We start from the raw sequence: 20,662 nt of genomic DNA on the forward strand, positions 1-20,662 counted from the left end.
TTCTCCTCCATCACAATCCCTATCCCTCTCCTTTTTTCTTCTCTCTCTTCCCCCTCTCTCTTCCTCCTCCGTTCCCTCCCTTGCACCCTTTCCCTCCCATTGAAGCCCCCTTTCCACATCTCCTCACCTCTTTCCCTTGACCAATGTATCACAGGAGGAAGGGAAGGAGATACAGAGAAGGGGCAATCTGGTTTGCAACCTCTTACTTGCACCCCTTCTCTCTCCCTCGCGACTAACTATGGTCACTGAAAGGTGAGAAGGTATAGGGAAGTGGCCATGAGGGGAGGAGAGGGAGCGGGATGCTAGAGAGAGAAGGAAAGGAAAGGTAAAAGGAGGGGAGGAAGAAAGAGGGGAAAAGAGTGGTGATGGAGGGGAGGATGGCAGTGGAAGGTGGAAAGTGGGGGTGGCAAGAGGCAAGGGTGGTGGTAGAGAGAGATAAGAGTGGTATTTTATTTTTATTTATTTATTTTGTGTATAGAAATATGGTGAGTTTATTTAGGAGCTTTATTTTATTTATTTAGTGCATAGGAATAATGTAAGTTGTATTTGAATGTTTTTATTTATTTATTTTGTGTATAGAAATAAGGTGAGTTTTATTTGGAAATTTTTATTTATTTATTTTATATATAGAAATAAGATGAGTTGTATTTGGGAGTTTTGGGTTTTTTTTGAAAATTTTATGAGTTCTAAGGGGTTTAATAGGTATATTAGCTAAAAATTTGATTAAAAAAATTATTTTCATGTCAAGCAATTTCAAACTCGTTAATTTAAATGATTTTTGTCAAATTTTCACATTAGTTCAAGCCATGAGGTACTAGATTGTATGATTTGAAATCATAAAAGATTTTTTTTGTAGGTTTGTTTAACCATGGGAGCTTTTCTATATTACAATTCTAAGGGTATAATAGATAGATCAACTGAAAATTTGTTTGTTTTCAATACAAATACTCACAAAAAAAAGCGCATGTATTTCAAACATATTAATTCAAATGATTTCCTTCGCTTTTTTAAATTCGTTCAAATCACAAGGTACTGGAGTGTATGTTTTGAAATTATAGAGAATTTTTTTGTATGTTTGTTTAATCTCAAAGGGCTTTTCTATATTTTATCCATATATATATATATAAGCAGTGCATACAAATGACAAATCTGTATTGGGGCATACAAAAGCACAGAAGAAGAAAACACTATTTAAATGGTAAGACATTTCCTTTAACTTTTTTTTTTGGGGTCATATTGAGTCCGAATTTAAATTACCGAGTTGCCAAGTCCCAAGGATGTACAGCTGCAATACTAATCGTTTTAAAGAATTCTACAAGGCCTTGAACTTGATTAAGCATAATTGCATAAGCATTTTGTTTTTGTCCCCTAATGCATTGGAAAGAGCAAATTACAAGAAAATCGAGAGGATTTAGCGTATACCAATCACCAAAGCAGCACAAATGCAACTTGGCTGCATCACTGCAACTTGGGAAATGGGATGTTTGACATCGTAAACGGATCAAATTTACTCCAACTTTTAATTGTCAGACTGGATTCAAAGTTTTGTACTCGAACTCAATTTCGACCTTGAATTCTACATGAGTTTAAAGTTTAAGGTTGAGCTCAATTCAATTCAAATTCCACTTGAAAGTTGGATTTTTTTTTCATACAATTTATATATAATATTAAACAAATGTTAGTGGTAATTTATTGAAAAAATACCTCGTTCTTATTGAGCCTTAATGAGTCACATGTTTACAACTTCAAACTCGATTTGATAAGTTAATCGAATTCTAATTTTGGTTCAACTTCGAGTTCGAAGTAACTAAAATCAAACTCATAACGAAATCTTGATAAATCGAATTATACGTTAAGGGCATAATTCATTTACACCCTGCACGCTCATGTGTGTTTCATACAATTTTGTGATTTTAAAGTGGAAGCGGGGCTGAGAATCAAACATGTGTGCTGAATCATCGTGACATAGTTGTTGTCAACTAGGTTAACCTATAAATCGAAAGTCAACCGTTGTCTTCCACGACAAAACCAATGAAGGAAGGAAACTTCAAATGCTTACCTCATGAGCATATCAACAAGATTGAAATGACATAGGGTCACTGCCAATTTATGAGTCATCTGAATTGGTTTATTCAAAAAAAAAAAAGAGTGTACCTTTCAAACACAAATTGATGAACAGAATATTGAGAAAAACATATACCATATATAATATATATAGTTGTTGCTTAGCTTCCACGATATGTCGAAACCTTGCCGGCACAGAATATATTGCTTAGTTGATATCCCTAATAACGGGAAGAAAACTCAAGAAAAACTAGTCTTAGGATTTCGAATTGGGCTTTAAAACCAAAATATTTGGCACAATCATTTCTTAGTTGATGAGGTTATTACTATGTATTTTCTTGCAATTGAGTGAAGGGACAGATTCATGTAAGTAATCAAGAAAATTTGTAATTGACTGTACGGAAATTTCGTGCATGCTGCAGGTTGACTTCAGCAAGCAAGCCACCTGCTCTTGTAGCCATCATCACAGGTCCACATGACACATCAAAATTAGATAAAAACTCAAAGTCAACGGAATGATTTAGTAAATGATGTTCATTATTTCGCTCAAAAACAAGTTCTTATCACTTAGATCATGGCTTTATGGTTGTTGGAACCTTTATCATAAAAATCTTCTCACATTTTTTTTTCTGTTTTGTAAATCAACTATATTCTAAGATACCATCAGATGAAAATTTTCGTAAAAAAGAGCTGAACATTAATGTTCAAGATGGCTTGGAAGTTATACGTACCCTCAACTCCTCTCAACAGGATGATGAAGCAAAAAGATGAATGATAATGGAAGCATGCTATGGCTGCTGTTTTATTATTATGCAATTTCTGCTTTAATTACTTATAAAAGAAAGAAGTCAGGATTCAAATAGAAAGGGCAAGGACATTGTTAAACAACACACAACATCAACAATTGAAAAACTCATGGCACCTAATTAGCAGCCCAGCGTAGTTATCTGGTTACTATACACGAAGAAGTTCGTATATGCTACATAGAATATTACTGAAGTATGGAGGCTGCCAAAAAAAAAAAAAAGCATCTCTATAGCCCTTCTGTTTCAACAACTTCCCCCGTTCATACTCTAAGTTTTTTTTTTAAATTTTTTTTGGAGGGTGGTTGGCCAAAAAACTTGATACACAAACTGTTCAAAATAAAAGTTTTAAGAGTGCCACTGGAGGATACATTTTCTATAACTCCGAAAATGTGCATCCAATGGCACTCTTAACACTGAATATTAGAAGCCAAGTGATTGCTGGCAGACTAAATTGGGATAAATGATAGAAAACAAATTGATTTTGATGGTATTTACTATGAAAATTAAGAGACCAAACATATAACAATCCATGCATACACCATTAATCAAAATAGTTTCTACACATATATGACTTTTATTTGAGTGAAAAAAGTTTGGATGGGTTCGACTCCGATCATTATCACAGGTGAGGACAAGCCTCCGAAACTATAGGCTAGTCACAGAGGTACTTACAGATCGTCCATCAATACAGATCTCACATCGGTAGCAGAATTCAAACACACGACCTTTCGTGAAAATATGACTCGTCCTTACCAATTGAGCAAACTTATGTTCGCCTATATATAACTAGTATATATTTCTGCCTTTACTTAGTTGTTGCTTAGGATCCATGATCTATTAAAGTCTTAGGTGCAGGTAAATCATGAAAGGGTCAGCTGGGCAGGTTCATGTACGGAATGCTAAAGAGTTTACTGTACTTTTTTAGGTGAATGTACGAAAATAATGACCAGCATGTGCATCTTGACTTGTCTTGTGATTCATGTAATCTTCCTTGACCCTTCCTCTTGTATTGATCACCACACGACACATCAAATTAAAGAAATTAAAGAGGCTTGATTTCTTCAAGAAAAAATGATTATACATGCTAAGGTTTTTGTCACTTATATCATGGCTTTTAGATTGTTGCCTCATTCATTTTGAAAATTTTGCAGTTGAGGGTTTGATACGGATCTTCATGCTTGTCAAAGTTGAAGGTTTGATACGGACCTTCTTGTTTGTCAAAGTTGAATCACATGCATAGATACAAATGTTTGGAAATGCTGGTATATATTGTACTTAAATCTGTCAAGAGTCTCAGTGGTTTTGATCCAGTCCAACATGAAAGAAATTTTTAAGTCATTAGTAGTTTTGATTCAATCCAACTTGAAAAAAATTAATCTTCCATGTATAATTCTGCAGTGAAGTTTGACATTGGAGTTTTTAAGCATGTTTCCAACTAGCAAATACCTTCAGTTATCTCCCCTTTTTTTTTTTTTTTTTTTTTTATAAAACAAGAGAGGCACTCAGTTTTTGACCCTTAAATGCTATCAAATTTTCAAAATGGACTGTTGTTAATTCTTCTTCTCACCAGCTGCTCCAAATCCTCTCATTTTTCTGTCTAGTTTAGCAATTAATTTCTCTCTTTCTTTTTATACATTTTCCGCTTGTAAAAGATTTAGATACCAGTTTCCAAAAATTTCAACTTAAAAACTATTTGTGGTTAACATTACAAGTTGGGAATTTTTTCTGTACGTGATTTTATCTTTCTTTTTTCTTACAACATATTATGGTGGCATTTGTTATATATATATATATTTTTTTTTCCTTTTTCCAGTCACAACATGAGAGGGAACATACATTTTTTTTTAAAAAAAAAAAAGAAAAAATCGAATCCCTATCTCATAGGTATTTTTATCTAATTCAAAATACTCTTTGTACTGACAAACGTCACAGCCATGATAAACCTGTAGCATAGACTATTAGTCTAGAGACTACAATGGCACAAAGATGACATAAGGGACTATACTGCGAAACATGCCAAGCATTAGGGACTATATTGCAAAACACATTAAATAAGTGTATTGATATCTTTTGACTAACAAATACTTCAACTGTTAAGAACCGTTAGAATTAATCATTAGGGACTATATTGCTAAAGTGGCTGGATAAGAATTTATTTGGATGATTTATTTGATCCAGTTACTGTAGTACTTTTTGTGATGTGATGCATGTGAGATAAAAAGGTGATTGGAAATTGTGTGTATGATGCAAGCAAAAAAAAATCTGAAATAAATCTTGCAAATTTTGTGTGTCCAAACAAACTCTTTTGAGTGTTTTACTGTCTTTGGACTAGCAAATACTTCGACTGTTAAGAACCGTTCCAATTAATCATTACTAAAGTGGCAAAACAATAGCATTAGGGACTATACTGCAAAATACTACAAACATTGGATGCAGTTATTGCGAATATGACCTAACCCGCGAATTTTTGACAAAGAAACGGAGACGCTCTTGAGGTAATGAAGATATTTCTCCTCTTTAGGAAATGTTTCTTAGGAGGCATTTGATAAAAACTTAAATTGAAATCTAAAGATTGAAATTTGAGTACTGAAATCTAATTCGCAATCAAACCTGTTTGATAACCTATTGAATTCGAGCACTGAATTAACATAAAAAATTTATTGTACGTATATTATATAATTTAATACTAGTATCTTGTTTTATTATTATAGTAAATTAGTTTTTTTAAATATCAGCCATAATATTGTTAAACTAAAATTCTAGTATAAAAAATGAATTTATGTATGTGTTTATATATCCAAATTTGTGTCTGAGAAAAAAAATTGCATGCCTATGTTTATACTAAGTATAGAATTCTTCAACCCTATTAAATTAAATGATCGACCTAATGCTTCATATTTCCATACAAATTCAAGTTCCCTAGACTATATTCATCTGTGGATGCTGCAAATGATGATTTTGCCAACGTCTAGGGACAATTTATGATGATAATTGTACACAGAAATTAGAAAAAATATATATACAATTATGTTTTTAATTGTGCCATATGATACATCTGTTACCATTCAAAATTCTCCTTGAGTTCTTTATCCAAAATATTTCAAACGTCAATGTCAATAACATTGATGTCTTTGACGACCTGGGTCGTCGTCTTTTGATTTCTTTAATTTGCAACAAAATGCAGCCAGTTTTGGACTCGCAGGACCTTGGAATTGGTATTCTTGTGACAATGTCGCATAACTACAAACAGAAAAGACACAAATTTAATGCCGGCCAAATTTTACAATGCTTCTATGAGTTTAATTAACTTAATCAATGTCTCCAAAACTATATGAATCATTATCCTTGCTCTTTCAGCCAGGAATTCGCCCATCACCTTCCTCTTGCCTATAGTCTCTTATCCCTTTATTCGTCACTGTAATGCGTGGAATGTGCTAGCTAGGCCACGAATTTGGGCCCGACGCACAAAAAAAGTGGGAAGAAATGGAGAGAAAGTTCAACAGAAACTTATCGAACAACGTCAGAGGGGGATCGTTAGGTCTGCAAAAGCAAGTATTAGAGAATAGGCATAATCGCAATGAAAATGCCCCCGACCTGACCGATTTTATGAATGATATGTTCTTTGGAACGGCTAACACAGAGAAAAAAGTGTACAATTTGAGGGGTGGTGAAGGTTTGAATGATGATTCAGATAGTTTTGACTCCAGCAGAAGAAGTGTTAGTAGTACATCAACTCAGGAATGGCTTGAGGAAGCTAAGAGGATGGTTGCTCAATCTCCAGCTAGGTGTGAGTCACCTTCCAGGCTTGTTGGCTCCCCTCGGTTTGCGACTGCTCGATCAACAACTCCTCTTGATAAAAGAGACCCTCTTTCGAGATCTGCTAGAAGGTAACAATAATATTTTGTCCCTTGATCATTTTTCGTGTCAAATTCAAGAAATGGTTGAATTAGGATTGCAGTTGTTTTCAGTTTTCATGCATGTTGATGCCTTTCTGAGCTTTTTCCCTCTTGGGCTTTTTCAAAGAAATTTAGTGCTAGGATTTTAAAGGTCCGTCTTGTATATTTATATACTTTGACACATATGGTCCCTTTACATCTCGAAATGGTTGTTTTTGAGAGTTGAGAACCGGGTAATTGAACAAAATTTAAAATCACGACAAGATTAATATCGTTCTAGTTTGTTCAATCCGAAACAAAGACTAATTTAGTTGGACCTATTTGATCCAATGTTGGTTTCATCTCCAAAATCTTCTAAATTTCTTTCGACTCATCTTGGTCGCTTTACAACCCTAAAAAATGACATTTGAAAAGAATTAATTACCCCAAAATTTGAAAACAATGTACATATGATTTTGTTTTTCTTAATACAAGAGTGTTAGGGCGAATACAAATGATTACTTCTAAACAATATCTATGCAATATATAAAGTCAGACAGATAACAGTTGGTATAAACATTTTTTGTCATTTTTTAAACTTTCAATTTTATCCTTATAGAAACTAATTTTTACCTTAATTAGCTAATCATATTTTACTAACATAACTGTTTATAACTACCTTAAGTACTATAACTATCAAACTACTATGTCCTTATAAATCAAAGTTCTTTTAATTAATTTATATAAATTGTATTTATGTGAAAAATAAAATTCATATAATAGTAATTTATTTTAATTATTTTTAAATTACACACACATCATGTGTGCCCTTAACACTAGTTATAAGTATTCGAACAACATTCCACACAAATAGTGAAACAATGAACCTACCTACACAAATGATCTAATTTGTTGTGATTGAAAGAAATAAGCTTAAGCAGCGCATTAAGAACATAAGTTCCAAAATTAGACTCAGATTTTTCCCTTTTGAAATGCATGCAGACATAGAACATTGGAGGGTGTCAGTGGAGAAATTCTCTCAAAATCAGCAAAACACAATCGCAATAAATCACAAGCCGATTTATACTCTCCATCAGAAGCAGAGGAATCCCCTGCATCAGCAATCCAAAAATGGTTCTCCAACATTCTCAAACCCCAAAATGGCTCCACCGTCTATCATAACCCCACAATCCCATCAGACCCCATCCCGCCAAAACCAATCAACAATATAGGGTCCCCACCCCTTCCACCCCGCCAATTAACACCCAGAAAATCCCGGTTCCAGAAAGACATTGACGGATCTCAGCCACACTTGATCCCGCCTCCATCTAACTATCCGTTATCCAAACGAACTTTTAAAAGTCCCTCCAACATCAATCCTTCAGCTACAACAAATTTAGCAACCATTTTGGACACCCAATTGCTCTCTCCGCCAAAGCATCTCGTGGAATCTGCTCAACGGAGATCGATTTCGGCGTCTACTTGCTCAGTACCGGAGACTCTGATGGCATCCAACACCGCCGTGTCACCACAAAGAAGATCAGTATCGGTATTCCCCAATGACAGACCTTTGACTAGAGATAATTTGATTGAGCAATTGCAAGCCCAAGAATCGAAGAATCAAGCACTCAATAGATTTTTGAAAGAGCAGAGGGCGACAATGAAGAAAATTATGAGTGGAGAGATCAATGGGAAGGCCAAGATTGTGCTTTCTGGACCTTCAAACAGTTGAGTATAATTTCATTGCACTTTCATTTCCGAAGTAATTTCTTTGGTCTACTTGTTTTTGAAAAAGAAAAAGTTTTGGATACTTGTCATGTATGATATGTGGAACCTAAATTTTAAATATTATACGCTATCGAGCTCTAATTATGGACTTTTTGTTTGATGTATATTAGTGGAAGTTAGGTGTTACGTGTCCTAGATGACATGTATCTCATATCTTCTCGTTTCAAGAACTCTTTTTGAATTTGAATTTGAATTCTTGCCCTACAAAAATTATTCTCCCATACACCCTAAGGACACTTTGTTCGATGTAGGTACTAGTTCAATGGTGGCAGCAATATGTTATACATGGTTGATGGAGAATAGGATGAAGGCTGATAATGAGGGAAGAGGGAGTGAAGGAACTAATGGGGAATTACTGGTGCCTGTGATGAATATGAGGAGAGGGAAAATGTGGAAGCAGAAGCAAGCTGCTTGGCTTTTTCACCATGTTGGTATTGATGCTTCTGCTTTACTTTTCTCTGATGAGGTAATTCCCATTTGTTTCTCCTTGATAGTTTTAGTACTGAATGCCTATTTATTGTGTTCAGAAAACTAATTTCATGATCAAGAAAAAACAAGTAGCAACTGAAGGATTAGAAATAGATGATTCCACATTATATTGAAAAATCATGGTTGGCTAGCAATCAATTTTGGTCCATGTTACAGTTGTTTGAATTTTCAAGGTCCAATTGTTTTAGTCATTGGACCAACAAGTCTCTAGATAGGCCAGGATTCAACAATATATTTATATGAATGCTGGAATGTCTCTAGAATCAGACTGAAACACTGTGATATAATTGTTTATGCAACTTCATTCGTTGAACCCGTAGCAGAATGGTTCTCTGATTTTGTCACTGCCAAATGATGTCAGGTGGATTTGGAAACGTTAATGATGACTAAGAAGTTGAGCATCCTCATCATTGGCGAAGACATTCTCCAAAAAAATGGCGAGGTTAATTTTATTATGTAAATGAGTTCGAGTTGTGCAAAAAGGTGATTTCTGTTGAAAGATAATTCATGACCTGATTTTCTTCACCTGGCGTTTTTCTTTTCTTTTCTTTTCTGTTCTGTTCCAAATCTATAGGTTGGATCTGCATGTACCATTCTTACGGACAACTACTGCGAGGATGCCTATGATTTGCTCCAAACCCCCATGCTGAAGAAACTTCTGGTAAAGCCAAATGATTCTTTTCTGACATGGCTGCATTTGGTCTTTCCACTATGCTATACATATTTCTGCGCCTCTGAATTCTTTCAGGCACAATTGATTTCCATTTTTTGAGACAGTAAAATCATTAGCATCTCTTTGTCAGCTTGCAGGTATTCTATTAGACACACAAAACTTGAATCCATCTGCTAAGTTGTCTATGACTAGAGATTCAGAGGCAATTCAACTGCTCCTAGTAGGATCAGCCCCCACTTACAGAAATTCTCTATTTGCTCAATGTATGTCCTACTTCACTTAACTACTGAGAAAAATTCATCATGGCAAAGTAATTGAACTGATAACCTTGGTTTTTCTTTCAGTGATGCAAGATCAAAGAGATGACGCTTTCTCTGGAGTTTTGCAGAAAAATTATGTCAAGCCTCCTACTGAGTGTAAGTCACTAGCTTTACTATCGTGGATCTCTACAGAATGCTTCCTAGTGTTTCTTTGTAGAATACCACAAAATTCTGCTTCAAAATTCCAAATGTCTCGTTGGCTTCATTAAATGGCATAGCTTGTGCGATCTTTTTCTTCGAGTTTGTAGCCATTTGCAAGTTATTGAAAGGACTTCACTTAGTTCACCGAAGTAAGACAAATACACAAGGATAAGTAGCAAAATTACCATATCGTTGCAACTGTCTTTTGTTTTGTATTTGTGACTGTACTTTTTCTCACCACCACTTGAAGATGGAGTGCTTGCATTGCAGTTCTGTTCATCTTAATGCAATGGCGTTGTACATTATGCTTATGCAAGCTTTATCGTTCCTCCCCAGTGCATATATTGTAGAGATGCACAATAAATTGCTCTTAACTGAAACGGTAATATCATTTCAATCTTAGACTTTTCACTGATGAATATAGGTAACAATAGCAAGGGATCAACACTAGATCAGCAAATTTCTGATAAAAATACTGATCAAGAAGGGGTAGCCCCAGTTGCAGATAAAAGTCCTAAGGACGCGCAAAATGCTAAAGCAAACACAGTGTCACCAAAGCCAGGTAACTGTATTCTGTTGCTTTTCAATTTTTGTGTTGTTTCTTCTCAATTTTAGCTTGGATTGTCCTTGCAACTTCTAGAAAGCAAGGAAATTTAAGTGAGGGCTTTTCATATGAATTTACACCTATGTTAATCAAGTAAACTCTGTCGCAAACTTCTGTAAAGAACTGGTACTGATTTCAGAAATTTTCTGCTCTGAGAGCTTGTTTTGTTTCTATATGAAGTGCCCATATTGATGGTCCAAAAGATAATTACTAGTCATGGTTTCGAAAAATATCTATATTCTACTACGTAAAATTAGTATACAGATAAGTTTTCCGTGTTAGCGAAGATCATCATTGGCGCATTGATTAGTAAAATATAATCAGTCATGTGTTGATTATTACTGAAGATTATACAAATTTTCCATGTTATAATTATGAATGGTTAATAACTTTTGCAATGACATACGCTACATTCGCTTGTCAATGTCTGCTTTTCAAATGAGAATATTATTAATAAGAAGAGATATATTAAAGGCATTATGAAAGATTGAAAAAACCCAAAAATTTATTCTTCTCAATTCCCATGGTGGTCCAACTGCAAGTAATAATAATCCTCCATAATGCAGTTTCTGAACCCAAAAAAAAAATGTTACTCTTATGTACTGCACTTCCAAATTGTCAGTTCAATTTTTTTGATTCAACAAGTTCATGTATTCGGATCATATGTTTCTAGCTCATCAAATTGGCTGGTGACCATCATTTATTTCTTTTTAACAGGTAAACCTATACCAACACCTACAAAATCTCCTGCAGTAACACCAGCTAAAGCACCTGATACCAATCGTGGAAAGAATACTTTCTTCTTGGCAAAATGGTTCGGATTTGGCTCGAAATGAAAACAAGAGAGATTCATATTCTCATTGAATTATCGGTGTGATGGTGTGCTGTTTAAAGTTTTATCCAGCTGATTCTTTGTGAAGCTGGTGAGATAGTTTTTAGAAGTTTGTTGTGGTTCTACAAATATATATTTATTTCATACATATTTTTTTTACCAAAGACAATATTGGGGCCAAAGTTGGTCAATCCTGTGATCAGAGTTTCTAATTGAAATTGATTTGTTCATTATTTATCTTTAGTACTGCTGCTAACTTGTAAGGTTCATTGGATCTTTTAAGGTGAAGCCCCCTTCAATTGGTTGTGTATCCTTAGTTTTATCTTCCTTAGCTCAATATTATGTCAGGTGTGCAGTCAGTAGTAGGGTGCCGCATTTGGTAAAATTGAAGTATGAAAACTGAAATATAAAATCTGAAATTTGAATTCATTAAATTATTGAACGGTTAAGTATTCAATTTGATATATTTGAATGTAATCACATTAAGTAACAAGTGAATAACTTATCAGTTATTTTTAGGAACAAGTTTTGTCTAGAAAATTCAACGTCACTTAATTCATTCAGATGTTCTATTTTTTGTTATCAAACGTATCTGAATATGTTAAAATCTTAATCTATTAAATTTAAATACCAAATCAGATTATCAAACATATCTTGCAATAATCAAGTGGGCTTTCGATCTTTTCAGGTAGATATATCAGTAAGGCCGAGTAGTCAATGTTCATTTATGTCACTTGGTAGGTTTTCTTGGTAAAATTATTTGGGCGACAAAAGCAATGGTAGGTTTTCTAGAAAGGTAAAAGCTTTTGGGCCACAACAGCAATGGAACCACTTCTTGTTTAGAAGCTTGTAATCTTGTATTGTTGAAGTTAACTAAATTGAACATCTTGAATTGTGAAGTTAATTTGATACCATATACATATCAAGAGCATGTCTCTCCACTCTACTTTTAACATATCATCCAATTTCAGCTGAAGAAGAGCTATAATTAATTGAAGGGGAAAGGTTAGGAATTAGTGAACCTCAGCACATTTATTTTTTTTTTCCGCTTTTCTTGTTTATTCCTTTCATTATCCTTTTTCTTTCTTTGGGTGGGTGTACAAGCTTTTCTAGTTTGTTATGTCATACACATCACAAAAAGCTCCAAAATATGCATCACATTCACAATTGTTTGGCCAAATGAAGATATACAATGAAGTATGACAATATTGAAAAATATTCTGTATACAGAATTAAGAAATCACAAATATCACATCTAAGTGCTCACTTATCAAGGTCAGATCAAGATTGGCTGTAGGAAAACAATATGGAGATGCCTCTAGATGAGGAATAATTGGGCATGTATGTTGTGCAACCTGTCTTTTCCAATTATGCCACTTGTTCAATCCCAGCTGTTAACTAAATCCCAACCCCTCTTTGGACCCTACTTCCATGCCATGTGCTTGCCTGTTCTATCTCAATCCAGTCTTCATCCTCACCACATTCCACATTGGCCCGCATGACTTGAGTCTCATCTCATTTTCCCATGGCTCTTTGGCTTTGATGATAATCATGATAATGATGTAATGAATTAGCATTGGCCTAATTGTAACTCCAAGCATAGAGAAACAGGCAAAAATCAGATGAACCACTTGCACTAAACCCCTCCAATGAACCAGAACTCACTGTTTGTGAAGACAAGGAAGATGAAAATGGTGGAGAGGATGATGTTGGTACTAATGAAGGAGATGATGATACCAATGTTGGTTTGAAGATGAACAGTGCATGCCTTAAACCAGGACTAAATAGCCAATCATGAACATCCCAATACACTTCTAATCTTACTTTATTCATTTTAATTGATTCATTGCCTCTGAATTTCCACTGCAGATGTTTGACATGAATAACCAAATTCCCATCTATCCTTATCTCCATCTCAGGATCAACCCCATTTGGAGAATTTCCATTACTGAGGTTCCCACTGTTGTTGCTTCTGCTTTTGCACTCAATTGCAATCTCATGTATTCTCCCCTTCTCATGAAACTTAACTCTTGTGAAAAACTTCTTCTTACCAAATATATGTTCTTTCCTTGATACTAAAAGGGGATCAATAAGAGCTGGTCTGCAGCCTGTCTTCCTATAGGCATCCTTCTTCAAGTCACCAATAAGTAGCACAACTTCTTCATCATAAACTACTGCAACATAATACTCAGAGCTTGGCTCTGTCTCACCATTAAACTTTGCAGCCTTGAGATCCCAAAAGATGTCAACAGGCTTACCTTCAACAAGAAAGCGTTTTGATCCTTGTTTTCTCCAGAAGTACCATGGCTTCAGCTCAACTTTGCATGTATACTGGCTCTCTCCTTCAGGCCCTTCAACTGAAACAGAAAGGCCATGGAGTAGCAAATTTTTGCACCAAGTAATGGTGATCAACCTGCATTGATCTGCAATTTTTGTTCGATAAACTGACATGAAAACACTCTGCCCTGACCTGGTTACTCCAACTGAATCATCCATCAGCTTCTCACTGGATGAAAAGCAGGCAGGAATGAGAACTTGGTCCTGCATCATTACTGACTGGAGCTTTTCAAAGCTTGAACACAACACTTCTGTTGGAAATGGAATTAGCCCACAAGATGAGGAAAATGAGGGGTTTGGAGTAAATGTATATTGACATAGAAGTAGAAGAGATCTTAGTTACTAAATGTTATTAAGTTACAGATGCTGCCAAAGTTGTTCTTGGCAGCATTAATGAAACCTCAAAATAAACAACGTGTCTACAAACTGGCTTGTAGATGGCAGATGAATAAGACTGAGTGAAGAGCTACCCTTTTATATTGAATTATCATATGTCTGCTTACCTGGCATTATTTTAATTTTACCTGGCAGTATTATTGCTTTTTGTGTATCATTGGTTATTGGAGTATAATCTATTCAATATTCTTTTCAAGAAGACAAATTTTCTGAATCCAAGGTATGCTTGATTCTGTTAACAGTTAAAATACTTACTTCCGTGCATGGTAAAGATGCAGAGAAGCAATCTTCATCAGATTATGGGCATAGGTTTCTGCGTACAATTTCAACTCCTCTTCAATGCATGACAGCACATGTGCGAAGTTGAGGGTTAATGAAGACCAGTCAAAATTTATTAAAGGTAAAAGGGTTAAAGAAAAGGATGATAGTAACATAGAGTTTGTTTTCCAACGTGACACTTCAAACTTTTTATTAACCTTGTTTGGAAAGTACTACTGGTAGACAGTTGGCTGTACCAGCATATAACATAGTCAAATTTTTACTTAAATATCCACTTTTAAATGTTTGATTTCATCTTTCAAACTGTGTAATCCTAATACAATTCCAATTGATGAATAACATATAAAGTTAGAGTCAGTTTATAATATTGAATATGTAATACCATCAGATTGCAAATTGATCACTTTGGCTAGGTCATGTATAGGCCTTATTAACTGCTTATCATTTAGGTTTAAGCTACATTCAAATGACAAATTAATTCAACCAATTTATCATTTAGGACTTAATGAGAGATTTAAGTGCAAGTTAGCCATTTATTATCATAAATAATCTAGAGAAAGTCACTGACCCAAATTGTCAACCAATTTGTTGGAACTATAAAATGCAGATGGCAGTGGTTGCATGCAACTTTTATTGTTTGGTTGCCAAATGAACACAAGACAATCATCTTAAAGTGAAGGATTGAGAAGTTTGAAGCAATGAAAATCATAACATGTGTGTGACAGAGATTATATTGCTACATCTATCCTTGACCTAGATGGTGTAACAGGTAAGTAGGAGAGGAATCCATAGGGAATGGTACTGGCTGACTAAGTCTGTAAAATAAAGTGGCAGTTGCAGATCTGGTCCATGCTTAATTATCTTCTGAATTTAGTTAGCTAAGTTCAGGACAAACTGCAAACAAAAGCTAAATGACCAGCAACTGTTAGATCTGTCCTTTCTAATGAAATCGGTAGTAGATTAACAGACAAAAATTGTGAAATCCCACGAATTTTCTACAGCTACTGATGTAGGCGGACATATTTTTCTTTGAATACTCCTTTTTAATTTAATTCAGGTTCCATTTCAGAAAGAGCAAGAAAGAAAGAAAGAAAGCTTTCACATGGTTGTTTCTTTTTTCTTGGACCATTATGGCAGTTGATAGGGTTGGGGCTCTCGGGACTTGACCAAAACAATGTGGGGATGATTAATAATGGACTTATCTGTGTGGACATACCAATTTTTGAAAAAGCAAAATTAGCAAAAAAACAGCAGAAAATTAGTTATCTAAAAGGAATGGAACAAATATGAAAAGGTGAAGCTACATGCAGTGCCTTCTAATGGTCCCTCTTCTCCAAACACATTTACATGCCATATGTTGTTAATAGGTAGACAAGTGCTGTGTATTATTTTCCCTTTTCAAAAGCTTTTGGTCCATGGCCATTGGTTTCTTTTCTTCTTTCTCATTCTTCAAACTCCAATAAAAGTTCCCACCCTCTCCATCAAAACAAAAAATAATAATGAAAACAAAAATAAACCCCATTTAAAACATAGAAACAAGATTATCTACTTATTTGTGTTTGCTATAGTCATTCTAAAGTATGCTCATCAGCCTAATAAGTGATGATATTGGCACTCCAATTTTTATCATTAGCAATCCATTATTTCTATAGTTCTTATAAATAAATATGAAACAAGTATAGTGTCAAAGATAAGGGAAAACAATGGAGTTCCAATGTCGTTATCTTTGCTGCTAGTGCTATAATTTCTACCGTATAATTATTTTACATGAAAAGGATTAATTCCAACAAAAAAAAAAGCAAAAAAAAAAAAACTTGAGCCTAGTTCCATAATGGTTTTCATTTTTCTATTTTTTTTAACTAAAAAAGAGAGGGCTTTCAGGTTCATGCATCCATTTTCGTGAAAAAAAAAAAGGATGAAAAAAATTTGACTCATAAAGGAATTGAATCCGTCTTGATCATGAAAATTTTCAAGTTTTCATAAGAATTTTGGATTTGTAATGTTCGAGATAAGGCAAGGGAAGACACAACAAACAGCAAATTGCAAAGGGATATGGTCCCTTGGCTGTACTGATAATTCCCTGCAGCTTTGGTTAGTCCTAGAAGCACTCAATAGAATAAAGTTGAAGTCAAGAAAATGATGACCTAGGATTCCTTATATTATTGCTGTCTACAAATTTTCAATTGACCTTGAATCTGAACTAGTAATCAGGAAATCAAATATTAGATTTTATGTCATGTAGGTGCATGAAAATTTGTACTACGAGGGATTGGTCAACGCAAATTTGATGATTGAAATGACTTTTAAAGTTGAAACCAGAAGCGACAAATGATTGAGGGTGCATCAGTTGAGAAATCAATTGTACTTACTTTGGGCATGCTTTCGGTAGATTATAACTAATTGTAAATTCTGATTTTGAATAATTAATTTTTGTGATACTCTCGATTCTTTTTGTATTATGATTATAGATTTTATAATGATCAAAAAGTTAAAATTTATAGTCACCCAAAAAATAACTTTTACTGATTTTGATTATTCTCCATAACCAATTTTTATAATCAGATTTTGTAAAATCTAAATCAACAAGAACAAGGCCATTCTCAACAAGTTTTGGAAGACAACATTTGGGCATGTTACTTTGTAAAATGATTATAGGTAGATTATGGAAATGACCAAGGAACTATAGAGAGTTATTTTGAAAATGATCAAGAAATTTATTTTCAGAAGACACAAAACACTTGATTTTGTAGATATTCATATTACATAGTTTGCATTGCCTTCTTAACTTTAGTAAAAGTATACTTATAATATGTTAATGCTTAATTTGTTTGAACTAGTCATCAAAGCATACTTTAACATGCTTACAGTTAATTAAAAAAATAATTATCAAAATCATTCTGCCATAAAAGTCTTTCTACTGGGTCAGATTCCTTTATATTCTAGAAGTTGAGAAGAATTCGTGATTGTTATGTGAGAAGTTGCAAGTAATATCAAGGGATAACTACATGTTAAGTGTGGAGGAGTTTTTTTTTTCTGGGTGAAAGTTATATTAGTGACTAATATTAACACAGATAACAGCGTGCATTATGAGGGGTTTTTTGAAATAGATTAGGAAAAATTTACCTATATAATTGAGAGTAAATTAGGAACTTTAAAAAGTGACACTATTGCCAAGAAGTAATACTATATTACTATATAGATAATTCGTGTTTGGTTCAGGACTTTGGGTTTTATATTTAATTCATTGCAGTTTAAGTTGCATCCCATAGTTAGAGAACTAGTAAGGCCTGTAAGCACAGCTAATGTCTACCCTAAAGTGTTCAAGGGTAACAAAATTTGAAGGATTGTCTATGAGTTGAGTGTCATGTGTAAATATATTATAAAAAGCATCTTAATGCGTTGCTTTGGTTAATAAAGGGAAAAAATTCGTTGTAATAAAAAGCAAGTATTAACGCATAAATAAAATAGATAGGAAAAGTGTATATTGTGATTGGTGGCAATTCTAATTAGTTTATACAGGTGTAACTGGTGCTAAATATTTTAAGATAATTTAAAAAGTTGTTAAATATTAATTTATTAATGAATAAAAGTAAAAGAGAAGAATGTACAATGCATTTGGCAGCAATAATAATCTTTATCTTTGTAATAAGTCGCATTCAATTTTAAATATTTTTTCTGTTTTTGAAATTACATCCATTTTATTTATATGCAATAATATAAAGTTGAAATAATTTAATAGACTTTTCAAACTCTAGATTTTGGAGAGATATAATTCAATTGGAGTACCATATCTCAAGTTATATTTAACAAATTAACTTAAGTTTTAATCGAATTTCAATGTTCATCCCCAGAGTTTCCAATCACAAGTTACACAGTGTATATAGTTCAATACTAAATAGCTAGTAATAGTTTACTTATGAAACTTGTGAATATCAACGAAACTTAACCAGTATTTTATCAAACATTAGGCGTTCTGGTTATAAGTGAAGTAACTAACTTGGAGTAAAGTGACAAGCAAAGCAAAAATTTTGAGTACCGAAAGTATTGCTGTAAAAGGAAAACGCAAAAAATGCAAAAGAAAGTATATGTTACTACAGCAAGATGTAAATGCATAGATTTGCCAAAGCAAAAAAATAAGAAAAATAGTATTACCAAATGTGAGAAAACAAGAAAGTGAAGAAAGCTTTCTCTCTGCTATATGAGAACGAGAAGGAAATAAAACAAGAAAAATATGAAGCACAATAAAAGTTGGAAGTGTATGTAAGGGTCTATACTATACTATTCAAGGTTAGTTTGTTGATAATAATTTCATCTAAAAAGCTAGTTTATGAAAGTTAAATTAAACTAGTACTCTGTCTTTCAATCTAATGGTTATAAATAGATGAAGTATAATTGATAATTCATCAAAAATTTGACTTTCTTGTAAAGGATAACCTAACATTGAAGAAAATGTAAGTATCTAATTTGATTAGATAATTGAGAAAAAGTTTGAGAAAAAGTTGAGTAGTTGAATAATGATTATATTATATGACTTATGACTTATGACTTATTACAAGCAAAGCAAAAGAAAAATAGGAGAACCAAGCAATCTATAAGTTGACTTTTTTTTTTTTTTTTTTTGTCAATTGTCATCCTTACTTCTACTCCTACTCTAACTAGGGGAAGACTCAACTGAACCTACGGGGACCGATGGGAACAGAACCCTTGCCTCCCACCCCACCAAAGCCTGAAGGGCTTGGTGGTGGCCACCAGCCCAAGAGCTTGTTGAATAATCTAATAAGTTGACTTGTTGAATAATCTAATAATGTAATAAGTTTGGAAAACCATTTTTCTCTCCAAATTAGAACTTATAATAAATACTCCCTCCGTCTCAGAAAGTGTGTCACATTTCGGGACTAGCAATTATTATCAACAGTGCAAGACTTTTAAATGATTTGCGTTTAAGTTCCGGTAATACCCGGCTTGACTTTCAATGTATTCATACATGGTTGAATGATAAAAAAGCCGGAAGGTGTGATAAGACATGTGGGACCCAAAAGAATGAAATGTCCCCACACTACTTTAGAGGAAAGTGTCATGCACGATTGTTTAAGGATGGGAACGGGGGGCGGGGTTGGGGTTGCCTACAAATTCCCCCCCCCTGCTTCCTCCGTGGGGTTAATAAAAATCCGTTATATAATTTTATTATAGTTAAATTTTAGCAAATAATTAAGTACTAAAATATCAACACATCACCAAATTATTATTCATTGATTTCACAATTGAAACTTATAAAAACAATCAAACAAAAGTGTTATTTGAATACAATCCAACATGATAAAATAAATACAACTAAAGCAGTCAAGTTTTCACTTTTTGCACAAATACAATCACTAATTCATTATTGTGCTTGTACTTTTTTTGAGAAAAAAATGTTATTGTATTAAGTGTAATTAGGAATTTAGTATAAATGTATTAGTAAATTTAGTATAACCAATTAATAATTTGTATTAGTACATATATATAATTATTAGTATAATTGATAATATCAATTATATTACATATACTTATATACATTATGTAATACATATAACTAATAATATCATTATCATAAATTTGTAACTAATTAAATTATATATTATATATATATATATTTTATTTTATTTTTTTAAAGCGAGTGGCGGGGCGGGGCCCCCGCCCCATTTCTAAGTGGGGGGAAAAAATTCCCCCCACCCCCGCCCAATTAGCCCCCCGCGGGGCGGGTGCCCGTAGCCACCTACCCCCATTGCCATCCTTACGATTGGTATTTGCATTCCACATGGAAGTCACGAACTATTAAGTGCAGTGTTGGTACTTGGTAAGTGCATAATTGGGCCCACTAAAAGATAAGAAAGGGCTGCCACATTGAAGGGTATGGAATAGAAATGTGTGAAAGATTTCATTGCCAATTTTAGTAAGTGACAATCATTTTGGAACAGATAAAAAAGGAAGCACAACACTATCAATAGGACGGAAGGAGTAATAGTTTTATTGAATAATTTAATAATCTAAAAGCATAGAAAATAAGAAAAAAAATGCA

At 33.8% G+C, this 20,662-nt stretch overlaps 2 protein-coding genes across 2 annotated transcripts; one reads left to right on the top strand and one right to left on the bottom strand.

The window, feature by feature from the left end:
- Nucleotides 1-6,211: 6,211 nt before the first annotated feature.
- On the top strand, nucleotides 6,212-11,829 carry LOC140006031 (uncharacterized). Its single transcript, XM_072047575.1, has 9 exons — nucleotides 6,212-6,757; nucleotides 7,748-8,472; nucleotides 8,785-8,999; nucleotides 9,384-9,464; nucleotides 9,597-9,683; nucleotides 9,826-9,958; nucleotides 10,040-10,111; nucleotides 10,581-10,718; nucleotides 11,478-11,829. The coding sequence occupies exons 1-9, from the start codon at nucleotides 6,354-6,356 to the stop codon at nucleotides 11,594-11,596; spliced, it is 1,974 nt and encodes a 657-aa protein (XP_071903676.1). The 5' UTR covers nucleotides 6,212-6,353; the 3' UTR covers nucleotides 11,597-11,829.
- A 1,344-nt stretch (nucleotides 11,830-13,173) lies between these two features.
- On the bottom strand, nucleotides 13,174-14,142 carry LOC113740725 (uncharacterized). The gene has a single exon (XM_027268255.1). It carries the CDS (start codon nucleotides 14,140-14,142, stop codon nucleotides 13,174-13,176), a length of 969 nt encoding a protein of 322 aa, XP_027124056.1.
- Nucleotides 14,143-20,662: the final 6,520 nt, after the last annotated feature.

Source organism: Coffea arabica, chromosome 4e (assembly GCF_036785885.1).
Source record: "Coffea arabica cultivar ET-39 chromosome 4e, Coffea Arabica ET-39 HiFi, whole genome shotgun sequence".
Taxonomy (NCBI): Eukaryota; Viridiplantae; Streptophyta; class Magnoliopsida; order Gentianales; family Rubiaceae; genus Coffea; species Coffea arabica.